This window comes from Nicotiana sylvestris, chromosome 6, assembly GCF_000393655.2.
Source record: "Nicotiana sylvestris chromosome 6, ASM39365v2, whole genome shotgun sequence".
Classification (NCBI taxonomy): Eukaryota; Viridiplantae; Streptophyta; class Magnoliopsida; order Solanales; family Solanaceae; genus Nicotiana; species Nicotiana sylvestris.
In genome coordinates, this window is record NC_091062.1 from 165,202,834 (window position 1) to 165,216,456 (window position 13,623).

General features: G+C 35.9%; 1 protein-coding gene across 1 annotated transcript; it reads left to right on the top strand.

Annotated features, from left to right (window-relative positions):
- The first annotated feature begins 6,670 nt into the window (after positions 1-6,670).
- LOC138871612 (zinc finger BED domain-containing protein RICESLEEPER 1-like) lies at positions 6,671-7,393 on the top strand. Its single transcript, XM_070149499.1, has one exon. It carries the CDS (start codon positions 6,671-6,673, stop codon positions 7,391-7,393), a length of 723 nt encoding a protein of 240 aa, XP_070005600.1.
- Positions 7,394-13,623: the final 6,230 nt, after the last annotated feature.

Here is a 13,623-nt window from a genome sequence, read left to right on the forward strand (position 1 = left end):
ATAAACAATCTCGAATTTGAATTTTGATAGTTCTGTTAGCTCTGTTAGGTGATTTTGGAATTAGGATCACGTTCGGATTGTGTTTTGGAGGTCCGTAGTAGAATTAGGCTTGAATTGGCGAAAGTTGAAAATTTGGCAATTTCGGTCAGCAGTGGAAAATTTGATATCAGGGTTGGAATGGATTTCCATAAGTTGGAATATGTTCGTGGTGTCATTTGTGACGTGTGTGTAAAATTTGAGGTCATTCAGACGTGGTTTGGTAAGTTTTGGCGTCGTTTGCGAAATTTGGAAGTTTAGAAGTTTTTAGGCTTGAATCCGAGGGTAATTTGGTGTTTTGATGTTGTTTTGAGTGATTCTAATGCTCGACTAAGTTCTTATGGGGTTATATGACTTGTTGGTATGTTTGGTTGAGGTCCCGGGGGCCCCGGGTGTGTTTCGGGTGATTAACGGAACAAGTTTGGAAATTGGAGAAGTTGCTGAAGTTGGGACTCAACTGTCATAATCGCATCTGCGGATGTCTCATTGTAAGTGCGAGCATGCAGAAGCGAGCGGGGGATCGCCGATGTGAGATTGGGGGAGCTGCGCAGAAGGCGCAAGTGAGATGAAGTTCTCGCACCTACGATGGTCGTAGAAGCGGAAGAGAGGGCGCAGGTGCATGTGTGTCCGCAGGTGCGATGTCAATTCTGCACGTGCGATGATCGTAGATGCGTTCTAGAGGTGCAAAAGCGGTCCAGTGAATTTAAGTGATTTTCCGCAAATGCGGAGATTTTGCGCAGAAGTGGCACCACAAGTGTGCATATTGAGCCACAGGTGCGAAAAGCCTAGGTAGAACCTATAAATAGAAGACTTCGCGAATTTTTGCTCATTTCCACCATTTTGAACACGGACTTTAGAGCTTTTGGGAGGATTTTTGATGGGGATTCAAGGATATTCACTGAGGTAATTGCTTGAGCTCTATTATCTCTAGCTATGATGTTCTTTCATTGATTTCTCAACTAATTAGTGAAGTTTTCAAGTGGAAATTGGGGTTAGGGCTTGGAATTTTAGAGAGTGGATTTTGGGGATTTGAGAGAGCAAATGATGTTGGATTTTGATGAAATTGGTATGGTTGGACTCGTGAGTGAATGTTCTTTAGGGTTTTGTGACTTTTGTCAGATTTCAACACGTGGGCCCGGGGCCGGGTTTGAGCCAATTTCGGAATTTGAGTCAAATTTATTAGTTTTTTCTTGAGGAATTGGTTCCTTGGCATATATTGATTGTGTTGTATTACTTTTGGCTAGATTTAGGATGTTTGAAGGCCGGTTCGAGAGGCAAAGACATCGCGGAGTAGGATTTTGCTCGGATTGAGGTAACGGTTATAAATCTGGTCCTAAGGATATGAAACACCGGATATCGTGTCGTATGATTATTTTAGAGGTAACACACATGTTATTATCATTGATACATATTATTATCTTTGTTTGGGCTGAATTCTATATTTTTCTGAGAGCTCAAGAGACTAGAGAGGTTGGTGACTGAGATAGGGCCTGAGTGCCGAGCAGTGAGCTATGTGAGAGTATATAATGGATCGGGTTGCATGTTGCATGCTGCAATGATATATATATATATATATATATATATATATATATATATATAGAGAGAGAGAGAGAGAGAGAGGATCGGGTTGCACGCCGCAATGAGCTTTCGGACTGATTATTTATATTGGATCGGATTGCACGCTGTAACGAGCCTTATGGTTGTTTATATATTGGATCGGGCTGCACGTCGCAACAATATAGCGCTTGGGCTGATAGAGCCCCTCCGGAGTCTGCACACCCCCAATAAGCGCAGGTACCTATTGAGTATGATTATTGAAGGCTGAGAGCCGAGTGTTTGAGCTGTTGAGATGAGCGGAGTGAGGCTGTACTTGCTTTCAACTAATTATTATACTTAATTGTTATTTGTCCTTGTTGTACAAATTTCTGGAAGACTCACAAACTTGTATGACCTAAACTATTGAATTTGAAAGTATGGTTGTTCTTATTTGAAAGATATTGAGATAATTGTATTTGCATAGCTCGTCACTACTTCTCAGTACCTTATTTATTTCTGTTACTTACTGAGTTGGAAGTACTCATGTTACTCCCTGCACCTTGTGTGCAGATCCAGGTGAGACTGGTCGTAGGGATCGTTGAGCTCGTACGTGGTTGAATTCTCAGAGATCTACGAAGTAGGGTTCACAGCTTTTGCATAATTCATGGCTTCGTTTGTGGTATTTGAGGGTTAGGGATTGTTTATAGTTGTTGTAGGAGGTTGGGCAGATGTGTTAAGGGGCTGACCAACCGGAATTAATGGCTGGCCGCCGGCCGGCGAAGCCATCAGGCTGCTTCTCTCTCTAGATCGCCCAAATCGCTTATTTGTATTCAGTTGTATTCGAATGTATATTTCAGCTGTATTCACATGTATTCAGTAGCATTAATTTATATATTGTAGATGTATTAAAAAGTTATGCGTATTCTCTTGTATTCAGTTTTAATCAGTTGTATTTAACTATTTTATTCAGCAGAAGTTAGTTGTATTTTATTGCATTCAAGAGTTTTATTCAGCTGTATTCAGTTGTATTTTGTTGTATTCAAGTGTTTTATTCAGATGAATTAAGTTGTATTTTGTTGTATTCAACTGTATACAGTTCTACTCAACTGTATTATTCATATGTATTTCTCTTTATTCAGCTATAATCTTTATTATGTATCTTTCAAATACAGATTAATGAGGGATCGTTTTAGTTCGTTGAGTTAAATTAGGAGAATATCATGTGATTTGATTTCCTTAGTTCGTGGAGTTAAATTAGGAGAATATCATGTGATTTGATTTCCTTAGTTCGTGGAGTTAAATTAGGAGAATATCATGTGATTTGATTTCCTTCCGTTTTTAATCAGTTTAACCTTCTGTATTTAACGTTAATGCCGCTTGAATACAGCTAAATGCATGTCAAACTTAGCTGGAATTCCAGTTTTTACGCCTATTTTTTGGTTGTATTAATGAATACAACAGCTTAAATACATAAAATACATTGTATAAAAACATAAAAGGTATCTATAACACATAATATAGCAAATGGTATCTATAAATGACTAATTAGACTTAAAAGATGGTGCTTTATGAAAAATTCCCTTTAATATAACAAAAAATAAGTCCCCGCATATATAGGGCCTAAAACAATTGTTTTACTTGCTTTATGGAAGGACGCCATGCATACAATAAACAAAATTAGAGGGTAAATTTCTCAGACCGTGTCTAAACCTATACTTAATTTATTGCACTGAAGTACCTAAACTCTATCTTCATGTAACAGAAAGTACAAGTCTTTTATTACTAATAAAAGACAAATTTTCTAATCAGCATGTTCGTCATCATTATCACATCATCACTGCTCATCTTTTAATAACGAAATTTTTTATGCCCCTCAAACTTATATTAACACTCTACTAACCACGAATTTTGGACGGTCTATGAGGAATTTAAAAAAACAACAACATATATATATATATATATATATATATATATATATATATAAAATAAAACCAAACGTATAATGCTGCCGCACCACGACACAAATAAATGACAAAGTACGAGAAGGGAGACTAAGTCAAAACTTCCTAATATAAAGTTTTAGAGCAAACCTATAACTACTTTTAATTAATTTGTTCAACTTGAAGTTTTAAATTAATAAATTAAACATCATGGGTCATACTTCACTTATTGGTGCTCAAAATTTAGTTAGTTCATCTCTAAAGGGATCTTTTCTTCCTAATATTCGTGCAGTTTTTCTAGGCTCGTACGTTTATAAATAATACTGTAGCTATTTAAGTAGTTAGGCAAAGACTAACAAGAAAGGGTAGTAGATACCATATTCCCAAATGGATCTAAACAACACCTTTTTAAATTTCTAGAGAACTCTTTGTCAATATCATTAACGTGTTACTACCCATGGGCAGGACGTCTAAAAGATAATATATGCCATTAATTTCATTTACATTTGAAGTAATATTATACACTATTTTATTACCATAAGGAATATTTAAGTTCATCTGTACCAAAAAAAGAAAGAAAGAGGGCAGGCCTTCATACACCATTCAATATAGGAAAATTTGAAAAGAAATAACCCGCTTGCTAGTAGTATAGTGTCTAGCTATTAATGAAAAGCAAGATAAAATTTGTAGAGTGCCTCAAAACAATTATAGTAGTATTTTAAAATAAAGTTAGAAGTTATATATATATATATAATTTGATAGGAGCATGCCAAATTTGACTTCCAAGTTGGCAGAAACATTTAATTATTGCCTTTTGTGGAACCATGAAACATGCACTTCGTAAAATAAGGAGTTTGGATCCAAGCCTACTTTTTCGGACTAAGGATTTCCGTTCCATGTGTTTTTTTGTTTTTTTTTTTAAAAGAGAGAGAGAGTGTGGTAGCGGCTGATAGTATACTGTTTCATAGTACCAGATCTAATATTAAAAAGTGTGGTAGCGGCTAGGGCTGTGCATTTGGATCAGATATCCGAAATCCGATCTGATCCGCTTAATTTCGGATTTCGGATATTTGGATCGGATTCGGATTTTCGGATTTTCGGATTGGATTCGGATTTGTATAGTTTGAACCCGATCCGATCCGAAATCCGAATTTATTAAGGGAATAATAAATACTAATTTTATTTTTAGGGTTAGGTCACCTAATCCTTATTTCATTCTGCGGTCTGCCTCCGTCTAATTCTCAGAAGCAAATTTTTTATGTTGCTGCGGTCTGCGCCTCACTTTCTCAGTTAACCCTTCTCACTTTCTCAGTTCTCACGCCTCAGCTCAGACTCAGTCCTCACTTCACAGCTTCAGTCTTCACTCTTCTTCACGCCTCACAAGTCGCACCCAGAGACTGCTGTGCTGGTGCTGCTCACTTCAGTCTTCATGCGACGCCTCAAGCTGCTCCCTCCTGCTCGTCGTTTCCTCTAGCTCTTCTCTGTGTTCCGGCGACCGCACTGGTAACTGGTAAGACACTAAGAATTGATGAAATTCTTAAGAAAGACACTAGGGTTAGGTCTCTTTGTTCTCTTTTATTTCTCGGATAAAATTGATGAAATAAATTGGGGGTTTCACTCTTGATTTTCTTAAACAGAAATAGACCATACTATACTACTATTTTGAATCCGATTTTAATTTTAATTTTTTGTTTTGTTTCGTAGATGGAAGATGAGGTAGAGATGGTGAATAAAGTTCAAGCCCTTGTAAAATGTGGTGAAAGTGGTGCTTCAAATGATTCCACAAGCAACGTCGAATCTGATTCTGGTTCGAAGAAAAGAAAAATTATGAAAGAAAGATCAGTGGCTTGGCGACACTTCAGTAAGTTCACTGATGATGAGGGTGTTAAAAAAGCGAAATGCAAGTACTGTCCAGAAGAATATGTAGCTAACACCAAAAACAGTGGTACAAGCAATTTGCTATCACATCTTCTCAAGTGTCCGAACAATCCCCACAAGCCGGAGACAAGCCAGACAAAATTAGCTTTTCAACCGAAAGGTCAAACAGGTGATGTCTCACTTATCCCTTGGAAATTTGATCAAGAGGCATGTAGGAGGGCTTTAGCTCGTATGATAATTATAGATGAACAACCCTTCATTTCTGTTGAAAAGGATGGATTTAGAGACTTCGTGAGAGCTCTTCAACCTTTATTTCATATTCCATCTCGTACTACTATGACTAGAGATTGTTTTGAGATTTACCATGATGAAAAACTTGCTTTGAAGTCAATTTTTAAAGAATCAAAACAGAGAATTTGTATTACGACTGATACATGGACATCAATTCAAAGAATTAACTATATGTGTGTTACAGCACATTACATTGACAAGAATTGGAATTTGCATAAAAAGATATTAAATTTTTGTCCAATTACTAGTCACAAAGGTCAAGATTTAGCTAGTGGTGTTGCTAAGTGTTTACTTGAATGGGGGGTGGATAAAGTATTTACTGTGACAGTTGATAATGCAAGTTCTAACGATGTCATGGTTAAAGAATTATCCAAACAATTTACTAGATGGAACACTAACTTGATGGAAGGTAAGCATGTTCATGTTAGATGTATGGCTCACATCATCAATCTAGTTGTTCAAGATGGGTTGAGAGAAGGGAGTGTGTCTGTGGAACGAATAAGACAAGATGTTAGGTACATTAGACAATCTCCAGCAAGATGGAAGAAGTTTAAAGAATGTTGTGATCTAGATAGGATAACTTCTAAAAAATCATTGTGCTTGGATGTTCCTACTAGGTGGAACTCCACATATTTGATGTTGAAGGTTGCTACAGTTTATGAGGAAGCCTTTACAAAATATTGTGATATTGATTATGGTTTGATGTCATGTATTGCTAACTATATTTGTGAGGATGGACAACCTGCAGGTCCACTTTTAAGTACTGATTGGGATAGTGTAAGACGTATTGTGAAGTTTCTTGAAATATTTTATGAACTCACCTTGAAGGTATCAGGTACACTTTATATTACGTCTAATGTGCACTTTCTTGAGATATGTGTTGTTGGTTCTTCTTTGAAAGAGTTGATGCAAAGTGAAGATGCTACCTTGAAAGAAATGGCAAATAATATGAAAGAGAAGTTTGATAAGTATTGGGGGATCCACAAAAGATGAACAAAATGATTTTTATTTCATGTGTGTTCGATCCACGCCACAAGTTTCAATCTCTTTCGTTTGCTCTTGCTGCCATGTTTGGAGAAACAATAGGTGTGAAAATACAAATTGAGGTGAAGACATACATGGAATCTTTGTTCAATGTGTATGCAAAGAAGAATGGTGGTTCTGGTTCATTTCCATATTCTCCATCTTCCGGTTCATGTCCATTTTCTCCATCTTCCCATAGTTCATGTCCATCTTCTCCAACTTCATCTACTTCTTCATCATCGCTTTCAAAATTCATGTTAGATTTAAAGAAGCATAATAAGGGTGAAGGAATTGATTCTAAAACAGAGTTAGATAAATATTTGGGTGAAAATGTTGAGGAAGACATTGAAAATTTTAAAATTCTGGGGTGGTGGAAGTTGAATTCACCCAGATTTTCCGCACTTGCTGAGATGGCACGTGATGTGCTAGCCATTCCTATTTCTAGTATTGCCTCAGAATCAGCCTTTAGTACCGGTGGACGCATACTTGATCCATTTAGGAGTTCATTGACACCTAGATTGGTTCAAGCTCTTGTGTGTGTCCAAGATTGGCTTCGGAATGAATCAACAACTCCGATTAAAATTGAAGAAGATTTAGATAATCTTGAACAACTTGAAGCGGGTAAGACTATCTTATTTCTTCTATTACTTTACTTGTGTTTAATGTATACTTATGTTATGTTTATTTAGATTATTTTTAAACTAATTTATTCTATTACTATCTTATTCTACAGACTTGATTAATACCGGAAGAGAGCCTTGCATCGTCGACATATAAAAGGTACGAGTTCGTGGCATGTTAAAAGTTTTCTTAAGCCTTCTAATAAATTGAACCAAACTGCTGCATTAAGCCTTCTCTATTGTATTGTTTTGTTCTACCACCAAGCAGTCAAGCTGCTGCATTAGGCTGCTGCACAGGCTGCCCAACTTGACATGATACACATTTACTGACTCTCTCATTTTTTACAAGTGTAGTATTGCAGAACTTGAAAGTGTGCCAGGTTGAGGATTTCAGTTCCAGTGTGCCAGAACTGGAGGTTATGTAACTGTTAGAATGATCAGTAGAACTTGGTTCCATTTTGTGTTTCTGCTCTTCTGCTATGCTTTTGGTCTTGTAACTGTTAGCTATGTTTTTGCTATGCTTCAACTGGGAAATGAATTTGTGCAATATTGTGTACCTTTATGGGTCAAGTACAATGAGACTGTCAGCTTTAACCAGTTACAATACTATACAGTTACAATACTATACTATTAGACATTAGTAACATTTATTAATTGGAATGAAGCCAAAAGTAAAATCTTGAGGTGCTGTAATTTATAGTCATTTGTTTGCTATTTTTGGTCTTTTAAATGCTATTGTATTATGTAACATCCATTATCCATATACAGTTATACACACTCCTTAATAATACGTACAACCCGATCCAAAAATCCGATCACCAAACCGATCCGAAATTTAAAAATCCGATCCAATCCGATATAATTCGGATCGGATTCGGATTGCAATTTTTGGAATCCGAAATCCGAAATTTCAATCCGAAATATGCTAAATCCGATCCGATCCGATCCATGCACAGCCCTAGTAGCGGCTGATATACTTACTTTTATATTACATGTTGTGTTTTTAATGAAATCTTTTATTATGTGTATTAAATTCCTTTCAAAATTATGATTGTTGACAGTGGAATCAAATTTCGCTAATGCGGAAACTCTTACAAAGTGTAAAAAAAAGCGTTTTCGGGGCGAGCGAGGCGCACCAAAAACGTCCCGGAGTAATGGTGTGGGGCGAAAGTCTCAAGAGGCGTACGCCCAGCAATTCAGGGCGTAGGCCCGAGCATTCGGGGCGCATTTTTTTTAGTGAGGCGTAAGCCCCAAAGATTTTTTCAAATTAATACAAAATTTATTAAATAAGTCCTTCATATAATACCCAAATTCTCAAAATTCAACTTGGTAATTACTCAAAAGTTTTAAAATGAAACTAAAATGCATTAAATTTAAAAGTTATGACCTTTTTTTATTGATTGAAGCCCCAATTTATGGTCTTTCCCAATTTTTTTATCTTATCCGCGAGTCTGTTAATAGCTCCCAAAAGCAACGAATATTCATTTTTTTTACACATGCAAAGAGAACTTCATTCTCCTTCGTAGCAGCAAGTTCAATGTTCAAATTGCAGGTTAGTCATCCTTTTTGTTCCTTCATATAGAAAACTTTATTCTTTTCGACTCAAGTTACTTGAGCTTCTAAGTAACGTATAATAGATTGTTTTGACTAGTTTATTGTGGGGATGAAGCGCTATATATATATATATATATATATATATATATATATATATATATATATATATATATATATATATACATATACATATATATACTAGTATCTATGAACATACGTTGCACGTTAATAATAACATATGATGGTTTAATCAAGTAATTATATGAAGGCACAACAAATATAATGTATAAAATACAATATTTTTTTAAATACCAAAAATTATTATTACATTATCATAATACGCGAATTCAAAATGATTGGATAATTATGAACCCGTAAAACTGATCAATTTAGTCATGTTAGATAATATTATTATATATTTATAATTTAGAAATATACAATGTGAGGATATCTAACCTAAGATTTTTTTATGGACAATTTTTTGTCTATATTCCCTCCTAATGCGTTGATTGCTCTGTCATTATCAGAACACTTATTGTCGATAGTGTTATCCCTCTTGAAAGTGTAACATATAGTTGTATGTGCGAGAAAGCATATTACGGTAAATATTGTCCAACATTAGAGATTATTTTTTCTTTGTATTATTTATTGTTTTGTAAAATACAAGTGTACAGAAAATCATTTTTGAACAAATTTAAAAGGATATTCTTCATTTTTGTAAGAGTAAAAAAGTTGAATTATAGGGATAAAACTTGTAAACACATTGACCCATCAAAATTTCTATATGTATGACGTTGTCAAAACCTCTACATACCATTCTTGTACTTACATAAGCCATTAATAGATATAAGTTTCTTAATAGCATAAAGAGTGTGAGCACGTGATTTTTGCCCTACAAGAACTACTCCCCAAAAATTCAAAATAAAATAGTTTTGCGTTGCTTGTGATTTATTTGTACTTATATGTGCATGTTCATTTTTTTACTTTAATTAAGAAAAATACAAAAATATATGTGTTGCATTTGAATTTACAATTTAGGATTAATTAAACAGTAATTTGTTTTACGAAAATGAAAAATCAAAAAAATAACGTACTTCGCATTTTTAGGGTTTAATGTCAAATTGTGTGATTATCTTTGTATTTAATTTTGTGTGATAATTATTATTAAGGGTTAATTAGTATTTTTTTAAGTTAATTTTGAATTTTGGTAATTAGGAATCAAAAGAAAATAAAAGAAAAAGAAGAAACAAGAGAAGAAGAGTTAAAAATCGGACTGGGCCATGTTAATTTTGACCAAATCCAGCCCAAATTTTGTGTCTAACCCGGTCCAACTGATCAGCCCACTCAGACGTCCCAAACGATGTCGTTTATGTCACTTTCAATCAGTGCCGTTGGATTGAATCAATCCAACGACCGAGATCATCTCTCCCTTACCCATTCCCCAACCCGACCCGTTTACCGGAGATGGATCCGGTCTCAGGAGTGCCTAAACGGCGTCATTCCACTTAAATGATCAATCCAGGCCGTTGATCTCGTCAGATCAAACGGCCAGGATTTGTTTCCCCCTCTGGTATATAAACCTAATCCCTTACCCAGCCCCCCCCAAGCCAAACCCCTCCCCTTTGTCTCCAAGAACCAGAGACCAAACGACCCTCCACCAAACCCTAGCCGCCCTCGTACCCCTTCGCCTAAAAGTCGGTAACGATGTCGGTGACCACGAATTCACACCCCTGAACCTTCTAACCACACTCAATACAAATCCCTACCCCTTTAACCTCGAATCATCCCGATTTGTTTCGAATCTTCAATCGAAGATTCTAACAAAACCCTAAACCTACCAAACCAGTCCCAAGTTCACACCCCAGCTCCACCTGACCTCCCTCGTTCCCAAACCACCCCTACTTTGGCTCGAATATTGCTAGAACTGGTCGAATTTTAAATCTATTGAAGAACCCTAGAGAGCCAAAACCTGGAACCTGTCCGAGTAAAGGGGAAATTTTAGGTCTTAACCGACTTTAGCCGAGTGTTCTCATTAAGGTCCGTTTTGGCTTCAAAGTTTCAAGACGAAGTTCAGACTGAAACGGATTGGGTTTGGTCTGATGTTTCGAGGTATTTCTTTTGTTTGCCTTTTTCTTTTGTTGTTGTTTTATTTTTGACTGATTAGATCGTCATTTAGGTCAATTAATCCTCCTCCTCTTTCGGGCCTTTTTCTGGTCCAATTTTTCTCATCTTGGTCGATTGCCATATGTTGAATCAATTAAATGGTCTCGTCGATTGACCCGTTCATGTCTGTAGTTTAGTTGTTCTCCTCAAGTTATTGGATGTTGTTTTACCTTCTGACCTTTGTATTTTCAGCCTCAGGGCTCATAGCCAGTATACTTGTTGTTCCAGCATTTTGGTTGAGCTTAATTTAGAGTTATATTTTTCCCAATATAGATAGCTTACTCTCATGCATCTGTATGAATCAGTTTCTTGACCTTAATAGTCCAGTCTGACTATTTTCCTGAATCATTGAATCCCCATCTTGGTTGAAATGCTGTTGGATTTGATTTGAGTTCAATTGATGATTAAGTTTAATGATTCGAATCTATTTGTTTGTTCTGTTAAGTTTGTTCTGGTATGAATCTAACCTTGTTGAATTGTCCTAATTGGGAGTTAGTTTCATGTATCTAATTAGTCAATTATAGGCTTAAATTGGCTATAGCTGAGGTTTCATACAAGTTCAAAGTGAAGGACTAGGACAGTAAATCACAGCAATTTCAGGGGTAATTTGGGGTTTAAAAGATTAGCAAATGGTCTTGCTAGTGGGCTATCAGTAAAGTACTTAATTAACCATTAATCTAATAGTAATGGGGAACAAAACATAATGGTATGGGGAGACTTAAAAGGGATTGATTAAAATATATTGTCCATACCTGTTTGACATTAAATAAGGAAAAGACAAGGGATAATGGGGAAAAAGATACTCTAGTGGAGTACTAAAGAAGATCATGGGCAGAATTGGTTTCAGGATTCTGCCTGAGTGCTCTTGAGAGCTAGCAAGGTCAGTGTTTGGGTATAAGTGGAGGGACTTAGGACAGAGTCGAGGGCAGACCTTAGAAGAGAAGAGAAATCTGAAAAGAAAAAGTTTTGGAGAGTTTTTTAAGGGTAGTCTTAGACAACATTTTAAAGAAAGGCATTCAGTTTTTTTTAGAGTTGGGGAGAGTTTAAGAACAGAAAACCAAAATATATTGCAATTAGTTCTCTTAGGTTCTGCATTTAATCCTTCTTTAATCAGTAAAAAAAAGCATTGCAAGCTTGAAGTAAAATGCCTGATTTTCAATTGTTGGGAGGTAGTTTCCAGTTTCCAGCCTGTTTACTGGAGTGTTTGGGGTTCACTGGTTGGTTTTCTTGTTGAGTTTGAGGTCCAATTAGTTGCCCGGAGTTATTTGTTGTTGCTGTTTGGGATCACAACTGGTTATGAGTTGTGGTCAAGTTTTTTTTCTGATTTGAAACTGGGTTTGGAGCTGTTTCTGAATTCCAATTGGCTATCTGCTAGTGTTATTTGCTGCTGTTGTTGTTTGCTGTGTTGTACTGCTGCTGACTTCCTCTTTATTCTTCTGTTCACTCCAATCCAGGTACACAATTAAGCTCAATTTGATGTAGCCTTGAGATGTAAACATGAAATGGAAGTGCTCGGGCCCTTAATTATTTGATGTTGTACCTGTAGCTCAGTAGATATAGATGATAAGTAGTTGTATAGTCCAATTTGATCTATAACTCAATGAAATGTAGACTGTGAGGTTTGTACCTAATTAGGACTGTTTAAACTGTTAATTCGTGTACATTAGTTGCAAACTTATTATAGTTTAGTACTGATTTCAGTTAACATTGAGTTAAAAATTGAATATCGGTATTGTTTGGACCTACAACTAATCCAGAAGTCAACATGTGGTGCTTATTCCGATTTCAGGTTAAACGCGCTTTTAAAACAGCCCAACATGCTATTTTTTGATGTCCTCTCCTTTGTTCGTCAAGCTTACTGTTTCGACGTAGGAACAAGTAATTGCATGTTAATGGTTAATATCAATAGTCTACTTGAATTTGAATCAGTTAACTTATTCATGAATGTTAGCAGAATCAAATAACCGAGTCGTGTAGTTCAAACTCAACCCAGTATATGGATTGGGTTCTTTAGACCTAAAGTTGAAATGGTATTTGGTATACTAATTTTCAATTGATAGACTATAGGATTTTCTAATATTAACTAATTAGGGCCCACCTTTTCTTTATTTTTTAGAGACAAAATAAAAATAGCAAATCATAGTCGCTTTTAGGTTTGCCTTTTAAATAATAAATGAGACAAGCCTCGCCAAACAAAAATACATAAATTGCGGGGCCCTTAATAATAAAAATGAAATATTTAGAATTCGAGATGAGCCGTTTATTGAATTTCACGGACCTCCCCAAAGATAATAACGTGCTAGTCATTTTAGGCGCGCTTTTAATAATTTACTTTCTTAAACTCGGGTGCACATTTATGTGACCCAAATCCAAATCTCAATGGAGTCGAAATGTGTCAATAACCACGGGTGCATTGATGTGACATGGTTCGAGATGTGTTTTTACGACGTTGCAATTCTCGTTAAAAATAATAATAATAAAAGCGGTAAAAGTTAAAATTTGCACATAGGTTCAACATGTATTAAAATCAGATAAATAAGCCGAATATGACATTTGAGCGACCGTGCTAGAACCACAGAACT